We start from the raw sequence: 16,920 nt of genomic DNA, 5'->3' as shown, positions 1-16,920 counted from the left end.
CACTGGATACTGAATGAGGCTCACTGGATCTGGTGCTCACTGGATACTGAATGAGGCTCACTGGATCTGGTGCTCACTGGATACTGAATGAGGCTTTAAAATCTCATTCTCACTAATAGCAGAGTTCTGCAAAATAGCAGAGATCTGCAAACTTACATGAGGTGCCCTTAAGAGTGGTTATGAAGTTATTCATCGATTTTTGCCAGAAGTGCTAGTGAAAAAGACATTGTCACATTTAACTCAATGTCTACTACAGGAGACTCCACAGGGCACTTTCATAAGAAAGAGAGAACAATGACACTCCTCAATGGTTTAGAAATAAGTTGGAGTCAGGGAAGATATGATCGTTTTAGACTGCCAGCCGCATACCAGTGTCCCTAATGGTCCATGGATCTCAGAGAAAGCCCCCTCCACCTCAATAGCTCTGCCCAAGTAGCCTGTTTCAATGGCTACTCAGTAAACATCCGTGTGCATTGTGCCTTGCTGGGCTCAGTGGGGGATACAAAGACAGATATACCAGATGTGGCTAATTGTGGTCAACATGGATGGTGCTTCTTCCATGAGCTAGGTGTCCAGTCCATGACCTGATTATTTACTGGCAGGAATCTTCAAGGTAAGTATTAGCTGTCTACTTTTTCCCAAATAAGGAAATTGAGGCTCATTGCAGCAAAAAACAATCCTGCAAGTTCCTACAATTTATAGATGGCAGCACAAGTCATATCACTCCCAAATGCATACTCTTTCCGCTATGCCACTCTGGCCACTTCTTTGAAATATTAGGACTCCTTTCCTAAAATGCAGGTACCTCCAAGACAATTACGTCTGTTTTTTTCTGCTTGGGCTGCCATAACAAAATATCGTAGACTAGGTGGATCAAACAACAGAAATTTATTTTTCAGTCTGGAGATTGGGAAGTCCAAGATCAAGGTGCTGGCCAGTTCAGTTCCTGGTGAGGGCTCTTGGAGGAGACTGTTCTGTCTTCGCACTGTGTCCTCACATGAAGGACAGGAGGTCAAGGTCTCTAGTGTCTCTTATTTTAGTTTTTACCCAACAGTTTGTTGAGAGACATGTTTACACAACAGTTTGTTGAGAGACATGCCATCTCTTACGAAAGCACCAATCCCACCATGAGGGCCCCACCCTCATGACGTCATCTAACCCTAATTACCTCCCAAAGGCCCGTCTCCAAACACCATCACATTGAGGGGTAGGGCTTCAACGAGGAATTTGGGAAGGGCACAAACATTCAGTCCATAACAACATAACAACTTCCATCAAGCCATCAGTTTAAAAACAGATGGCTTTTCCTATACTTTGTTTCTTACATTTAGCTTTCTTTAGCCTAATTTCCTACTGATCCTTAGTTTGTAGTCTCTGCCTAGGGCAAGTCTACAACTCACTCTTTTTTTTTGGAGACGGACTTTCGCTCTTGTCGCCCAGGCTGGAGAGCAATGGCACGACCTCGGCTCACTGCAACCCCCGTCTCCCCATTCAAGAGATTCTCCTGCCTCAGCCTCCCAAGTAGCTGGGATTACAGGCGCCTGCCACCACGCCCAGCTAATTTTTGTGTTTTTAGTAGAGACAGGGTTTCGCCATGTTGTCCAGGCTGGTCTTGAACTGCTGACCTCAGGTGATCCACTCGCCTTGGCCTCCCAAAGTGCTGGGATTACAGGCATGAGCCACTGCACTGGCCTACGACTTACTCTTTCCTCTCCAAAACTGCCTGGGAATTTTGTCTTTTCTCCATCTCTTATGGAGCACTTTAGCTTTCCCATATAAACCCGCATTACAAAACTTATCAATGAACTCAAGGGAATAAAAGAGCCTTCCAAGAAAATCTACTCTTCGGAAAGTCACTAGGGGTAACTGTACCTAACATGGCTACCCCCTAATGTAGTAACTTACCCGATTTTTATCTTCTCTTCCTCACAAAGACGATCTTGATTTTTGTTTGAGCAGGAATGTGCCCAGCTGTAAAACTCTATTTCCCAGCCTCCTCGCAGCTATAGTTGCTCACGTGGCCCCAAGAAACAGTTCCTCCTGATGAGATATAAGCGAAGTGACTGACTGGGGCTTCCAGGAAAGCTCTTTGAATGTGGGTGTGTTGGGCGAACTCAGCTGTGCATGCCTCTTTCCCCTGCCCTTCCTGACTGGGACATAGATGGAACACAGGTGTGGTGATGGAACAGTCATCGTGGTGCAAGGGAAGTTGCAGAGTTAAGGATGTCAGGGCTGAAAGTTGGAAAGAGTCTGGGTTCCTAATGGCATCAGAGTTGCCTTGTTGGTCTTGAGCTACTTCTGGACTTCTCATTATGGAAGAAAAACAAAACTCTCAGGTTACTTACAGTAGTGGTAATGCTAGGATAAATCACATAAGGGGCTTACTAAAAATTCCAATTCCTTGCCCCATCCTCAGAAATTTTGGCTCAGCAGATCTGGGTGCAGGAATCTACAGTTTTAGCTAGCCCCTGTGGTCATTCTGTTACAATGATCCTTGAACCACAGTTTGAAGTAGTCTGAGGTCCACAAATCCAGCAAATAGCAGAGGGGTGTGTGTGCATGGAGAAGAGCGGGTCAGTGATGTTGCATTTAGTTTTCAATGCCTACCAAAGACTTGGCCAGCTATGGATGTCACATAAAAAAACACCTTGTTCAGCTAATTTGCAATTTAGTGATGAAGAGCCTCCCACACCCCCATCTCACTAGAAAGCTTATCCAAGCTCCCATTTTGTGAGTGTGGAAACTGAGGCAAAAATGTTTAACTAGTTACCCAGTGTCACAATGCTAGTCAGTGATAGAGCTGGAAAAAAAATTCTGGAGTCCCAGTTCAGTGCTCCCTCCATTACACTAGGCTACAAATAGCACCATGAATCTTTAGTGTCTGCTCACCTCTCCTTTCCATTTCCTTTCTGTGTGAGGCAGTGCAGTGGGACATTGTGGCTACCTCTTTGGTCACCATCCCAGCCCTCTTTTGTTCTCCAGCAGCCATACTGTTTAGGTGAACGAATCCTGCTCTCAGCTCCATGAATCAATTAGGATAATCTTCTTCCCCTATCAGATTTTCCTCCTCCCTTACCAATAGCACCCTTTCTTGGAGCTGCAGTGTGCCCAAATAAAAAAGCTACACCTCCCAGATCCCTTTTAGAGAAGGGAGGTCATGAGCTAGTTTTGGTCAAGCCACTGCGGGGGTCTTCCTGGAACGTCACTGAGAAGGGGCAGTGGGCAGACACTCCTCTGCCTATGGTTCTTCCTTCTTCCTGCTGGCTGGAATGCAGTCCTGATGGTTGGAATGCCACTACCATGTGGACAAGAGCCTTGCCCTAGGACAGAAGAGCATAAACCAAAAGCAGCCCCCCGATGGCCTTCATGGAGGCATTACCTCAGCCTTGAAGCTGCCTACCTCCAGAGCTCTTTTTACATGAGAAAAAGGAATGATCAAGTTCAAGCCCCAATTCTTTGAAGTTTCTGTGGGATGCAGTTCAACTCAATGTGTGCATTTATAGCAATGATTGATGCAGGCCAGTTATATGAGTGAAACTTGGGGTTTCTTTCTGATGATAGTGGTCTTTCTCAGGGCCCAGATGCAGGCCTGCCTTCTCAGTGGTCTTTCCCAAAGGCCCCAGCTCTCTTAGGCTGCCTTCTATTTAAGATACCTGGGCATTTGTTGTCTAGTTGGGAGCTCATTGTGGTATCTGTGACAGTTTCAGGCAGGGCTGTTTATAGCCTTTTCAGGCAAGCTATGCCAGAACTTCCCATCCAGAGGGCAGGGCAGTCAGGGTGACTTGCCAGACCATGTAAGGGTCTGGATGAGAGGCAGGCTGTGCAGTCAGCCTGGGAACATGTTTCACACAACACCATCATTCTTGTGCTGGTGAAACATCCCCAGAAGAAAAGCAGCAGCACTGTAGGCGAGTGCTTACTTCTTTAGGAGGCCCCCATGAGACAAGAAATCTTTCAACTGCAGACTGTCAGGCACCAGGGGCCCTAAGGACAGGAGCTAGATGGAGGGAGAGTGGGGAGGGTCTGAACCGTCAGGAGATCCTGAGGCAACAAGACGGGCAGGGAGGAGCTGGGGGGATGCAGTGAACTAAGGATGTCAGCTGGGGCTATGTGCCACTGTGGGAGCTCGCTCAGGTCGGACCCCACCAACTTCAGACCCTCACCGCACTTTTAGTCTTCAAGCTCTTGGGGCTTAATCTCCTGTTTTCCTTTCTTCTCTCCCCGTCTGAGTCCCTCTGTGGGTTTTGCCTATGTTGCTTCCACCAACAAACACTGTTGAGGCAGATGTCTTGTCTCCCCAGACAGCTTCAAGAGAAGAGAACATGCCCACAAGCAGGGAACAAGCGTCACAAGAGAGGAAAAGGAAGGGGGTAATGACAAATAAGGGAGAAAACTTTAATTATGCACAGGCTTTTCATAAAAAACTTTATTTCTCAAAAAGGGGGGAAGAATCCAAAGTATTAAAATAATCCTCTAAGTTTTGTTTTGGAGGAAAAGGGTAGGATGACAAAATAATTCATACAAAAATTTCAAACATCACTGCCGTAGCTGTTCCTCCAGCTCAGTGGGGTACATCCTGAAACTCGCACCTTCTGTCTGCAGCTCAGGCTCCAGCTGCATCATGGGGAACACAGTATCTCCTGGATGCAGGAAGCTGCAAGCATCTGGAATGCTTATTAATTTACCCTACAAATAAATACAAAAGGTCAATCTTCCCAGTGGAAATGATTCCGTCTATTTTTGTGACTTTCTGATGAGAATGCTAAAAAGAAGAGTTGCCCCTCTTCTAAAATTCCAAATCTTTTTCCTTTTTGAAGATGACTATGTGTGAAAGAAATAAAATGTGAAAAGATTTGTTAAGGATGACTGGCTCTAGTACCAACTAAATGCCAAGGGGGACTGTAACTCACTGAGGTGATACAAAGCAGCCATGGGTTTTCCTTGCCTTTTATATGGGGAAAATACACCTTTCAATCCTAGAAGATAATTGGACTTGGCAAAGTCTTTAATTATTTTCTTACTTAAAAAAAAAAAAAAAAAAAGGGTGAGCTGGGAGCCAGACCGCGCACCATCAGCCAAGACTGCTATTGCCAAACGGAGCCCAGAAGCATCCAAGTACGCTTTCCAACAGGCAGACCCTACCAGGAACTGGGAGACAAGAGTGGGCTCTCTCCTGAGATAAGACAAGTTTCACTGCAAAGACCTTTTGGAACATTCCCGGGTTTTCCTGGCTCTTTTCAGTTGGTGTTTCTCTGAGGAACAGGGAGGTTCTCATGAAGATACTTTAAACTTCCATGCTCTGAGAAATCTGAGACCACGTGGTCCTTCCCTCGCAGCAGCCACTTAGTAGTAAGCAGTCCCTCAAGTCCTACTGGTCCCCGGGCGTGGATTCTCGATGTACTGATTCCTACTTCAGCTCCTGTGAAAAAGCATGAATAAAACATGTAGCTTTTCCCAGCCTCTGCTTCCTGTCCATGCCCCAGACCCACCCTGCTGCTTTCCCCTCACTTGGTACCCTCTCTTCCTGCTAACTCCTCACCCATCCTCCCCAGGACAGCTGAGTCACCCTGTTCCCATAAACACGTCCTCCGATTACTATAAATCATGATACACCCCTTCTCATGAAACAGTGTGTGAACCCCTCTTCTGTATTTTATCCCCAGTGCATTTTGACAACGCTATTAATACAAGTGCTGTCTCTGGTATCAGTTTAGCATCTGAATTGCATACCATATTTTGACATTTGGGCATGTTTTGAGGGGTATGACAACATTTACCAAAATGGTTTCACCTCCTCCTCAAATACTCTTTAAATTTTAGAAAGAAAGGGACATGTTCTTGGTATCCCCTAGAAGTCTTAGCACAGGGGACTCATTAGACAGTTACTGAATACATCAAAGGGTTACTGTTCATTCCCTTTCCTCTTGCTCCCAGCTCAGACCTAGGGAACGTCAGGGGTTTTCCTGGGCCTGGCTTGGTGTTCTGCACTGTATACAGTGGAGGCAGGGTTCCCTCATTATCACTTTACTGAGCATGTACTATGTACTAGGCACTGTGTTGAGCCCTGGGGATGAAGTGGTGAATAATAGATACAAGGCTCTGTTTTCGTGGAGCTGATATTATAGTGGGCGAGGCAGCCAAAGGACAGGTGAGTAAATAGTCTCCTGTGGTGCTCAAGTGCAGTGATGGGTGCTATGACAGAGGCTGTGTGGTGGAGCTGGGGACACGCTGGGAAGGGTGGTCAGGGAAAGCCTCCCTAAGGAAGTGCCTTTTAGTTGAGACCTGAACAGTGAGAAGGAGCTGGCTGGAGAAAACCAGACAGAGGTGCTGCAGGCAGAGAGAAGATCAAGTAGGAGACGCAGCGGGGGTGGGATGTGCTTGGGGTAGTGGTTGGCAAGGAGAGTGAAACCAGCAGGATTCAGATTCTGGTTCAATAGCATGGAGACCACATGACTTTGGACACGCTACCTAACTTCATGTCTTAGTTTCTTCATCTGGAAAAAGAATTCATTTTGTAGAATGAAGTGAGAGCATGCTTGTAACACATTTAGCACAGTGCTGGGAGTGTAGTAAATGCTCAATAAAATCTTTATTGTCATTAATGCATTTCACAAGGAATTTAACTCAACCAGCTTTCACTCTGAGCTGGTGTTGGAAGGACAATGAAATGGTCTTTTGTTCTTCCCTCATCCTGGATTTTCATTTGAATGCTGGGTGCCCCATCCCTTAAAAATATATTGCTATTTCTTTTTCAAGTACATGAAGTATAAAGATCAGTGCAAGTGATGTGATAATTACATCAAAATCCCAACATAAAAGAAATGGGGAACTAAAATAGTATAATGACTAAGAATAACTGAGTTAAATTCCCTTTTACCATCTTTAACAATTTGGTGAGAACTATTTCTTCAGGCAGATCATCTACTCAAAAAGTTCAGAAGGATTAAAATGTGTGTCTTTCTGTTTTGTTTTGTTTTGTTATAGAAATAGGGCCTCACTCTCTCCCAGGCTGGAGTACAGTGGCACCATCTTAGCTCACTGCAGCCTCGAACTCCTGGGCTCAAGGGATCCTCTTGCCTCAGCCTCCTGAGTAACTGGGACTACAGGCTCACGCCACCACACCTGGCTAATTTTTTCATCTCTGTAGAGAGGAGGTCTCGCTGCGTTGCCCAGGCTGGTCTTGAACTCCCTGACTCATGAGATCCTCCTGTCTCAGCCTCTCAAAGCGCCGGGATTATAGGTGTGAGCCACTGCACGTGGCCTAAAATGTTTTGAGTGGTTGAAATAATTCTGAAATATTCAGAAACGTGTCATAAATGTATTATTGGAGGTTTTCTTTTCTTTTTTTTTTTTTTGAGATGGAGTTTAGCTCTTGTTGCCCAGGCTGGAGTGCAATGGTGCGATCTCGGCTCACTGCAACCTCCGCTTCCCAGGTTCAAGAGATTCTCCTGCCTCAGCCTCCCGAGTAGCTGGGATTACAGGCAAGCACCACCATACTCAGCTAATTCTGTATTTTTAGTAGAGATGGGGTTTCTCTATGTTTGTCATGCTGATCTCGAACTTCCCACCTCAGGTGATCCGCCTGCCTTGGCCTCCCAAAGTGCTGGAATTACAGGCGTGAGCCACTGTGCCTGTCCTGGAGTTTTATATACTGGTACCCCTGAAAACCAGAGACTGTCCAAATAACCCCAACACGACAGAGGGCTGGAGATTTTATACTTAATGGAAGGGGACAGAAATGTCCTTCTGAAGCTTTTTATTTCAAAGTCTGCTGTAGAAGGTAACTCTGTACTTCCAGCTGGCCTGTTTGTTTTAATCCTGGTACTTAGGCCCACGGTACCTTCTTTTGTCCTACCATTGTGGGGTTTCTTGTCTCTGAGGCAACCTGGCTGTGGGTGAAGTAAGTCTGTAAAAGGAGTGCTCTCAAGGGACGCAGCATGTACCTCTGGCACAGCCTGTGCAAAAAGGCAGGCTGTGGTCTGCCCATGCTGTGGCGGGAGAACCCAGGCTTTGGACTTGCACAAGTTTGGGTCTGAATGCCAGCTGTGAGACTTTGGGCAAGTTACTACACTTCTCTGAATCTCATTCTCCCTCTATGAAAAATGAAATACAAGTACCTGCCTTCTTATCATGTGAAATGCTTAGAAGATAGGCCTTCCACCAACTCATGGGAGGTTTCATTAATTATTCTCCGTGATAATCCTACCTTGCCAGAAGTCTGTGTTTTTTTTGTTTTTTTTTTTTTGAGATGGTGTCTCACTCTACCCCCAGGCTGGAGTGCAGTGGCGCAATCTCGGACTCACTGCAACCTCTGCCTCCCGGGTTCAAGCAATTCTCCTGCCTCAGCCTCCTGAGTAGCTGGGATTATAGGCATCCGCCACCACGCCTGGCTAATTTTTTGTATTTTTAGTAGAGACAGGGTTTCACCACGTTGGCCAGGCTGGTCTCGAACTCCTGAACTCAGGTGATCAACCCACCTCAGTCTTCCAAAGTGCTGGGATTACAGGCGGGAGCCACCATGCCCAGCCTGTCTCTCTCTCTTATCTTGACCAAGCATGTGACAGTCAAGGGGAGGTGTCTTCCCCACCTCAACATACCCCTGGACCACACAGTGCTTCATAAGGAACTTCTTTCTCCCCAACCAGAGTCTTTCTTACCCAGTCCAAAGCGGTAACCATCAGAAAAGCGAGTGCTGGCATTCCAGAACACACAGGCACTGTCGACGTGCTGCAAGAAGAACTCTGCTGTGTTTTCTGCAGGGTAAAGAAAGGGAAACCAAGTTAGGATGATACCCAGAGAACATCCCCGTTTCCAGCCATTCATTGGTAACAGATCAGGGCAGGGTCTGGGTCCCCACTGGGCCTCCCCATGTGTTCTCACATATTAAATATTCAGGCTTGTGAAAAATCTCAACAGGAAGAAGACAAGTCAGCTTCATCAATCACAGTGTTGTGGAAAGACTGGGTTGGAATCCAGATCTCCCATGCAGGTGACCTGCCTAAACTTCCAACTTATGGGCTCCAGAGCCAGAATGCCTAGGCCTGAACTCCAGCTGTACACCCACTAGCTTTGTGACCTTCTGCAGGTGTATAAAACTCTCTGTGTCTGGGCGAAAAGGGACTTACAACATTACCTAGCTGACAGGGTTGTAGAGAGGATGAAATGAGTTAGTACCTGGGGAGTACTCATCCTAGTGCCTAGCACATAGTGAGTGCTTGGTAAATACTGGCTGTTAATATGGGTGGCACTGCTCTGGTGCCCCAATTAGCTGACTGTAAATTCCTCAAGGGGGCCCTATTGGCATCCTCCACCACTGAGGCTCCAGTATCTGACACCCAGGAGTGTCCCTGCATACATATTTGTGGAATAAATGAATGAATGAATGTGCAGAGTTGGTTCTGCCCTTAATCTCCTGGGCCTTGGTTTCCTCAGCTGTAAAATGGGTTATTTTAACTACTTTGTAAGATTTGTTGCATGCCTTAAATGATAATGCCGCTGACAGGGTTAGTCACCTTCAAAGCAGAGCTAATCATCCCTGCCCCGCCTCCTCCGGCTGTGACAACACAATAAAGTGATATGAAAGCACTCATCAAAGTACCAAATGCAACCACTACTAAGCATCACCATAAGCCTACTCAAATGATGGTTTCCTGTAGGCCAAGAGGGGCTAAGAGGAGCAGGATCAGAAAGCAGCAAAGGCAGACACTATGCGGGAAGCATTTGGACACTGACCGTTCTCTGTGATGATGACATCCGTGTGGGAGCTGCCGTACTTGTGGATGTGGTCAATGGCATCCTGAACGTTGTCCACTACTTCAATGCATAATTCCAGGTCCCCATACTCAGTTCGGAGTGACTTCACTTCGGAGGGGCTGAAGGTCAGATAGGAGGCAAATTTGGGGCCTGCGTGAATTTTTACCTGGAACAGAGGAAGTCCAGGGGCAACAACATAAAAACAACTGAAATTAGCAAGCTCTAGGATAGAAGAGAAAGGTGAGCCTGTAAAACCACAGCCCAAAGTGGCTCCTGTGGCCTCGACAACAGAACTAGTCCTACTTTCCTCCCTCCAGCATGATCTGACCGGCCACTTGCAAGCAAAGGGCCCTCAAGGCAGTTGGAACAGGGATTGAAGCAGGAAGCCTTTGAACGTTAAGGATGTGCAAGGTGGGCCAGGCACGGAGGCTCACGCCTGTAATCCCAGCACTTTGGGAGGCTGAGATGGGTGGATAACTTGAGGTCAGGAGTTCGAAACCAGCCTGGCCAACATGGCGAAACCCTGTCTTTACTAAAAATTTAGCTGGGTATGGTGGCAGGTAATCTCAGCTACTTGGGAGGCTGAGGCAGGAGAATTGCTTGAACCTCGGAGGCAGAGGTTGCAGTGAGCCGAGATTGTGCCACTGCACTCCAGCCTGGGTGACAGAGCAAGACTCCGTCTCAAAAAAAAAAAAAAAAAGAATAAAAAAGAATGTGCAAGGCATTCAGTGGGTTATCAACAAACATAAGGCCTTGACTTCTGGCATTTTACTAAAACGAATACTTGACGATAAAGATCCCAGTCCCTGCATATGGTACCTAGGCACCGGACTTGCATGGAAAGAGGGAGGTGCCACATATACATTCCTACTCCCTGTACCTTGGCGAAGTCCCAGGTTTGCTTTAGAGGTAAGCAGTACTTGGTCAGGTACCTGGTTAGGTACCTAGTACTTGGTTTCAGCACCTCAAACTGTGGCTACTCATTTGATTTACAACTGTGTCATTCTGGCCCCACTTCTAGGTTCAGCTCAGCCCTAGGCTCTGGTTCTAATCCTGCTTCTGGTTTGAGGAATTTTAAGTATTTTGAGGCTGGTCACTGATGGCCCCAATCACAAGCTGGATCCCACTTAAGCCTTGTTCTCTGAGACATCCCCAGGACAGGCTTCATGCCTTGATTCTTTGGGACCAAGCTTTTGCCTTGGCTCAAGTTATGAGTGGTGTCTGCCTTATCCTCATGATTCCCAAGGCCCTGCCATTGTTTCCTATCTGGGATCTCACTTCCTCTGTGTTCCTTGGAGACTGGAATCCCATCCCTGTGCAAGTCATCCTTCTGGCTTTACTTTACACCATCCAGAAGTGCTGGATGAAGTACACACAGTGACTCATTTTGATTTGGAATTTCAAGGCCATCCTCATTTTAATGACTCAGGATAACACTGGTGTGTCCAAATTAGGTCTGAGGGCAGGGTTTAGTCCTGGCTAAAGGACAGCTTTCCTCCTGTCTAATCCAGTTCACTGTAGTGCTTGGCAAACACAGGTGCCCAATCAACAGACTTCCCTACCAAAGTAAAGTAAGGCCCCCGAACATGAATGATCATGTGATCTAACTTCCTTGTAATCTGTGGAGTACAGTTTCATTTTCAAGACAATTCTTTCCAGTTCTCACTGGGACCATGCCACATTTATAAGCTAACTGGAGCCTTCCTTTCCAGTCAAAGGATGGAAGGGAAGAGACACATGCTCAGTCAAAGTAACCAAGGCCAACAAGCACATTCTCTACTGCCATGCTGCTTTATATAATTCTGAAAGTGTACTGTGACATCAGAAATTAAAACTTAAACTGCATCCATGCAGAGAGTTTAACAGACTGTCCATTTTTGCCTTGAGGGCATCTATTATATTTTCTTGCAGGCATGAATTTAGGACACAGCACAACTTTATATTTGAAATTTATTGGCTTTTGGTTTGTTTACAACCTTAACAACATGGTAAAAACATAATCCAGGGAGACATTCTACAAATTACTGAATCCCAAATACCACTGCATTAAGTACATTAATATTGGTAACCAAAGACACTGGGGGCAAGCAGTGAATGTATAGTTTTTGGTTTGAAACACTTCTGCACCATCTCTTCAAATCAAATTAAAAAAATAATATATGCTTGGGAACACCTTGATATGTGAATAAAAGGTTGCCAGAAACAGTTCAGTCAGCATAGTGCCATGTGGTCTGTCTTACCTTTGAACCCTCTTTAGCACACAACACATTCCACTTTGTAATAAAGCTATTTGGGTATTGGTTTGGTTCAACTACTAGAGGGCAGGGGTTGTGTTTTACTAACCTCTGTACTTAGCACGGAACTTTGTACATAGGAGATATTAAAAAATATTGTTTCTTAAACTGCCTTATGTGGTATGGCTGTGCCTGGTTTAATTCCGCAGGCTTCTAAGACAGGAAGTAATGTACTAGTCCTGTGGAATTCTTACCTGTTCCACTCTCAGCATATCAATGATCTGGTCAAATAACGGTGTCCTGAGCAGATCCCGGTGGATTAACAAAGTCTCCAAAGCATTACAGGCAGCTGGATATTCACATTTAGAGTCTCTGACTGAAAGATGAGCAAAGAATTGTTTCCACTAATATGATCCAAAGCTGCAGAGGATGTAATATTTCCCCCTTGTGAAAGGAGACCCCATCCAGCTCACCTAGCCTGGTGACCTTATCGACACTGGCCTCGGAATCCACATACATGTGACAGATCCCTTCGCTGTGCCCCATCACTGGAATCCCCTTAGCAGCTTTCTGGATGTCTCTGACCAGCTGGGAAGAGCCACGTGGAATGATCAGATCTATCATTTTGTCTAGGCGACAAAGATCTTCAACTTCTTCTCTGGTATTCACCTTTAGAAGGAAAGAAGAAAATGATAAAGATGACATCTTCTGACCACACAAAATATGAAAATAGCAGCTTCCCTTTTACAGATAAACATCTGTACATTCTGAGAACTAAGTGAGACACTGTGAAACTTCTTCTAAAAACAAAATTAAGCTCCTGATCATAGGAACCAAAAAGCTGTCCAGCAAATGCTTATCAAACACTATATATTTGGTGCTGCGCTCCGCATCACGGATCACGCAGGACACGGGGCATGCCCTCAAAGAGCTCAGCATCAAGTAGGGAAGGCAGCACTAGGGTACTGCCAGTCATAATACTGGGCAGACAATTTTTAAAATGCCAGAAGCAGCACAAAGGGGTATCTATGGAGGTTAAATGCAGTATACTACTTCAGGCCATGAAGATCACAAAAGGGAGTGGTTGCTCTGTTGGTTTTCTATTCACAGCATTGAGGAAATGTTGGGTTGGTCTTGATAGGCAGTCATGGTTCTCATAACTTCTGATGACAACTTCTACCCTGGGATGTGGATTGGAATGACTTAAAGAGCCTGTGCGAGGATACAGAGATTATGGGCATTTTGTTTTCTCTTGATTTTTAATTTTTCTCCATATGGTCATATTACTTTTACAACAAATATATATATATGTACCAGAATGTTCACAGCAACTTTATTCCACATAGCTCAAAACTGGAAACAACCTAAATATTCATCAACAGAAGAAAAGATGAACTGTAGTACATGCAGGTAAACGGAACACTACATGGCAATTAAATGAGAAAACTACTGCTAGATGCAACAATGGGAATGAATGCCACAGACATAACGAACAAATGACAGGCAACAAAAACGTGTGTTTTGTTTGATCTCATTTATATAAAGTTCAAGAATAGGCAAAAGGCCAGGCGTGGTGGCACATTCCCAGCACTTTGGGAGGCTGAGGCAGGCAGATTGCCTGAGCTCAGGAGTTTGAGACCAGCCTGGGCAACATGGTGAAACTGTCTCTACAAAAAACAAAAAAACCTCAAAAATTAGCCAGGTCTGGAGGCACACATCTGTAGTCCCAACTACCAGGAAAGCTGAGGTGGGTAGACTGCTGGAGCCTGAGAGGCTGAGGCTGCAGTGAACCGAGAGCTGAGATTGTGCTACTACACTCCAGTCTGGGCAACAGAGCAAGACTATGTCTCAAAAGAGAAAGGCAAAAGTAATTTAATGTGACAGAAGTCAAAAAAGTAGTTTGTGGGGAAGGGGGCTACATATTGACTGGGAAGGGCACAGGGGGCCCTCCAGGATGTTGGACTGTTCTATATCTTGATATGGCTGGTGGTTATATATGTGTGTGTGTGAACAGTCACAGAGTTGTTCACAGGATCTATATACTTTACTGTATATATGTTACACATCAATAGGAAGAAACGGAAGGAGGGCACCTGTGTAAGCTAGGATGTGGTAAAGCTAGGATTTGAATCCCTAAAATCTATGCTCTTTCCAACCACTATGTTGGCATAAGAAAAAAACCAGATTCTGGTCATTGAGTGTGTAATGAGCAGGTTTACAGACATTCTCCCAGTAGCCAACAGAATCCTGGAATGTTGGAGCAAATGAGCCGCAAAAAAAAGATCTGGAGTCAGCCTAGGCCCAATCTAAACTCTATCACACACCGTGTGACTCTTGGGGAATTACTTTACCTCTGAATCTGTTTTTCCCAATGTAGAAAATGAGTCTAATAATTAATGATATTTTCCTCATGGGACTGTTGTGACGATCAAATGAGTTAATGGATAAAATGAGCCTTGCACATAGTAGGTACTCAACAAGTAGTAACTATTATTACCAAACTTCATTTGACAGTTGAAGAGAATGAGAAATGGTCAAAGTAATGCCCTTAAATAATAATAGCGATAACAGCATGATCTGATACTCAACACACTGCATGACAGTTTATGACAAACTTCTGTAAAGTTTCTCATCTGACTTACCCTAGATCACTCTGCCAATGATAGGAACATAGGCCTCACACTCTAGGTCTGGTACTCCTGCTGCCTTGTGACCCAAAAAATGAAGGTCTAATTGACATCCTTGTAAATAAATATTGCCAAGACGCAGCTATAAGGCAGGGGCCGTCCTAAGTCACTGAGGACCCATCTGGCTCTGCAGAATGGCCTAAAGTCTGTGGGCTCACAGGCCTGCTGGAGTGTCAAGTCTGCCTGTAGTCTTGGCTCTGTGTGGCCTAAGTTTTGCTTTAAATTCCCAGACACCCGACCTGGCCCCTCTGGGCCTGACTTGGTGCATTCCCAGGGACCTACCAGCTGCACGGCCTCCTTGACTCCATGGATTGAGAGGGCCTCCTGGGTCAGAAGGTGGAGAATCCGGTTGCTGTGTGCAGCCTCCTTCCCTCCTTTGAGTAACAAGCCGTTACCACTTGCGATAGCCAAAGCTGCCACCTGCAGATCAAAGAGAGAGCAGTGGATCAAAGGGGACAAACAGTAATAGCAACAGTGATGTTAGCATTCATAAGCACTCTTTCTGTGTGCTAAGTACTGTGTTCATCATTTTATAAGGCCTATGCTGTTTCATTTTCACAACACTACAGTGATTTAAGTGCCTGTTTTATCCCCTACTTTACAGAAAAGGGCACTGAAGCCCAGAGAGGTTGATGACTCTCCAAAGTCACACAGCTTATAAATACCAGGGCTGGGAGCCAGATTGAGGTGGTTTGACTCCAGAACAAACGACTGGGTTTTAAGCAACTAAACTATATTGCTTCCTTAGCATCATTAGCAAAGAGAACTGAATTAAGTAGCCAGGGCCACATGGCACCCTCCACTGTGGAGAACAGGGTCTTCAGCCACCTCTGTAGGGAAGCGCTTACTTCATCTGATCAGGCTGAGGCGGGGCAGCTCCTCTGGCCACATCCTACTCTGGCCTTGGAATTGTTCTGAGAGCTCTAAGTACATGGTGCTAAGAATCTGGAGAAGACCAGAGCTCCTGCCAGCCCCTGGACAGCTGTGGTAGAGTTGCTGAGAACAGAGTCTTTTTCCCACATGCCTGTCTGGGGAGGAAAAGGTGGACCATCCAGGAGGAGGGCTAGTTACCTTGTTAGAGCAAAGAGTGAGTGACTCTGACCTGCTCATCCTACCTCTTATAAAAGTTAAGTAAATTTTCTCCAGACATAAACACATAGAATATTGCACACAATTTTTAGGATTCATGGATTCTGTGAAACCATCCAGGGCTGAGTCCAGATGAGGAGCCTCAGCTGTAGTTAGCTAATGAGGTATCAGCTCCTTGTGAGGTATCAGCTGGTACGGATGAGTGGTAGCAAAGAAAGTTCATGGATATAGTCCAGAGAGACTCAGACCCATTTCTACTAGCAGAGGTGAGTTTGGCAGTCATCACTGGGGCATTTCTGCAAGACAGGTATGTGGCCAGAGAGGTAGTGAGCCAGCATCAGCCAGGGATTGATGACAGGCCTCAGTGGTATGGGAGCCCCTTGGTGAACACACTGGTTTTAGGGGATGTCAGAGAGTACCCTTCACAAAGCATTCCAGATTCCACAGTCACCTATGTCTTATAGTAAAGAGGTGCTAGTTTTTTGTTTTTAAAATAGAATTTCCCTTTGAGACTTTAGGGCTAGTGCAAAGAAAGAGCTGGTATCCTATAGGACAGTCCAGTGGGGGAAATGCTCCCAGAATTCAGGGAGGGATTTTAGAGTAATAAAGTGGGGCCACTCTCTAATGACATCTTGTATTTCCCAGCACAGCTGCTTGTATTTCCCAGCACAGCTTACAAACAGCCAAATCATGAGTGAACTCCCATTCACAATTGCTACAAAAAGAATAAAATACCGAGGAATCCAACTTACAAGGGATATGAAGGACCTCTTCAAGGAGAACTACAAACCACTGCTCAACGAAATAAAAGAGGACACAAACAAATGGAAGAACTTTAACATATGCTTTCTCAACAGGAGGCTGTGATATGTCAACTTGCTTAAAGGGGGTTGCATTCTTTTCTTTTTTTGAGATGGAATCTCACCCTGTTGCCAGGCTGGAGTGCAGTGACGTGATCTTGACTCACTGCAACCTCTGCCTCCTGGGTTCAAGTGATTCTCCTGTCTCAGCCTCCTGAGTAGCTGGGATTACAGGTCCCACCACACCCAGCTAATTTTTGTATTTTGTAGTAGAGACAAGGTTTCACCATGTTGGCCAGAATGATCTCAATCTCTTGACCTCATGATCCACCTGCCTCGGCCTCCCAAAGTGCTGCG

The 16,920-nt window shown here is 45.6% G+C and overlaps 1 protein-coding gene across 3 annotated transcripts in view; it reads right to left on the bottom strand.

The window, feature by feature from the left end:
* Window positions 1-4,408: 4,408 nt before the first annotated feature.
* ALDH18A1 (aldehyde dehydrogenase 18 family, member A1) overlaps window positions 4,409-16,920 on the bottom strand; it is a 54,029-nt gene continuing 41,517 nt past the window's right edge. For all 3 annotated transcript variants that reach the window (XM_011963918.1, XM_011963919.1, XM_011963921.1), the window contains 6 exons: window positions 14,957-15,094; window positions 12,461-12,656; window positions 12,242-12,363; window positions 9,733-9,919; window positions 8,658-8,753; window positions 4,409-5,419 (listed from right to left, as the gene is read on the bottom strand). In XM_011963918.1, the coding sequence (XP_011819308.1) occupies window positions 5,238-5,419; window positions 8,658-8,753; window positions 9,733-9,919; window positions 12,242-12,363; window positions 12,461-12,656; window positions 14,957-15,094 (921 nt within the window). In that variant the 3' untranslated portion in view covers window positions 4,409-5,237. The remainder of the gene's footprint in view (window positions 5,420-8,657; window positions 8,754-9,732; window positions 9,920-12,241; window positions 12,364-12,460; window positions 12,657-14,956; window positions 15,095-16,920) is intronic.

This window comes from Colobus angolensis, unplaced genomic scaffold, assembly GCF_000951035.1.
Source record: "Colobus angolensis palliatus isolate OR3802 unplaced genomic scaffold, Cang.pa_1.0 Scaffold630, whole genome shotgun sequence".
Classification (NCBI taxonomy): domain Eukaryota; kingdom Metazoa; phylum Chordata; class Mammalia; order Primates; family Cercopithecidae; genus Colobus; species Colobus angolensis.
The sequence above is the reverse complement of the archived record's forward strand: the minus strand, read 5'-3'. Positions and strand labels throughout refer to the sequence as shown.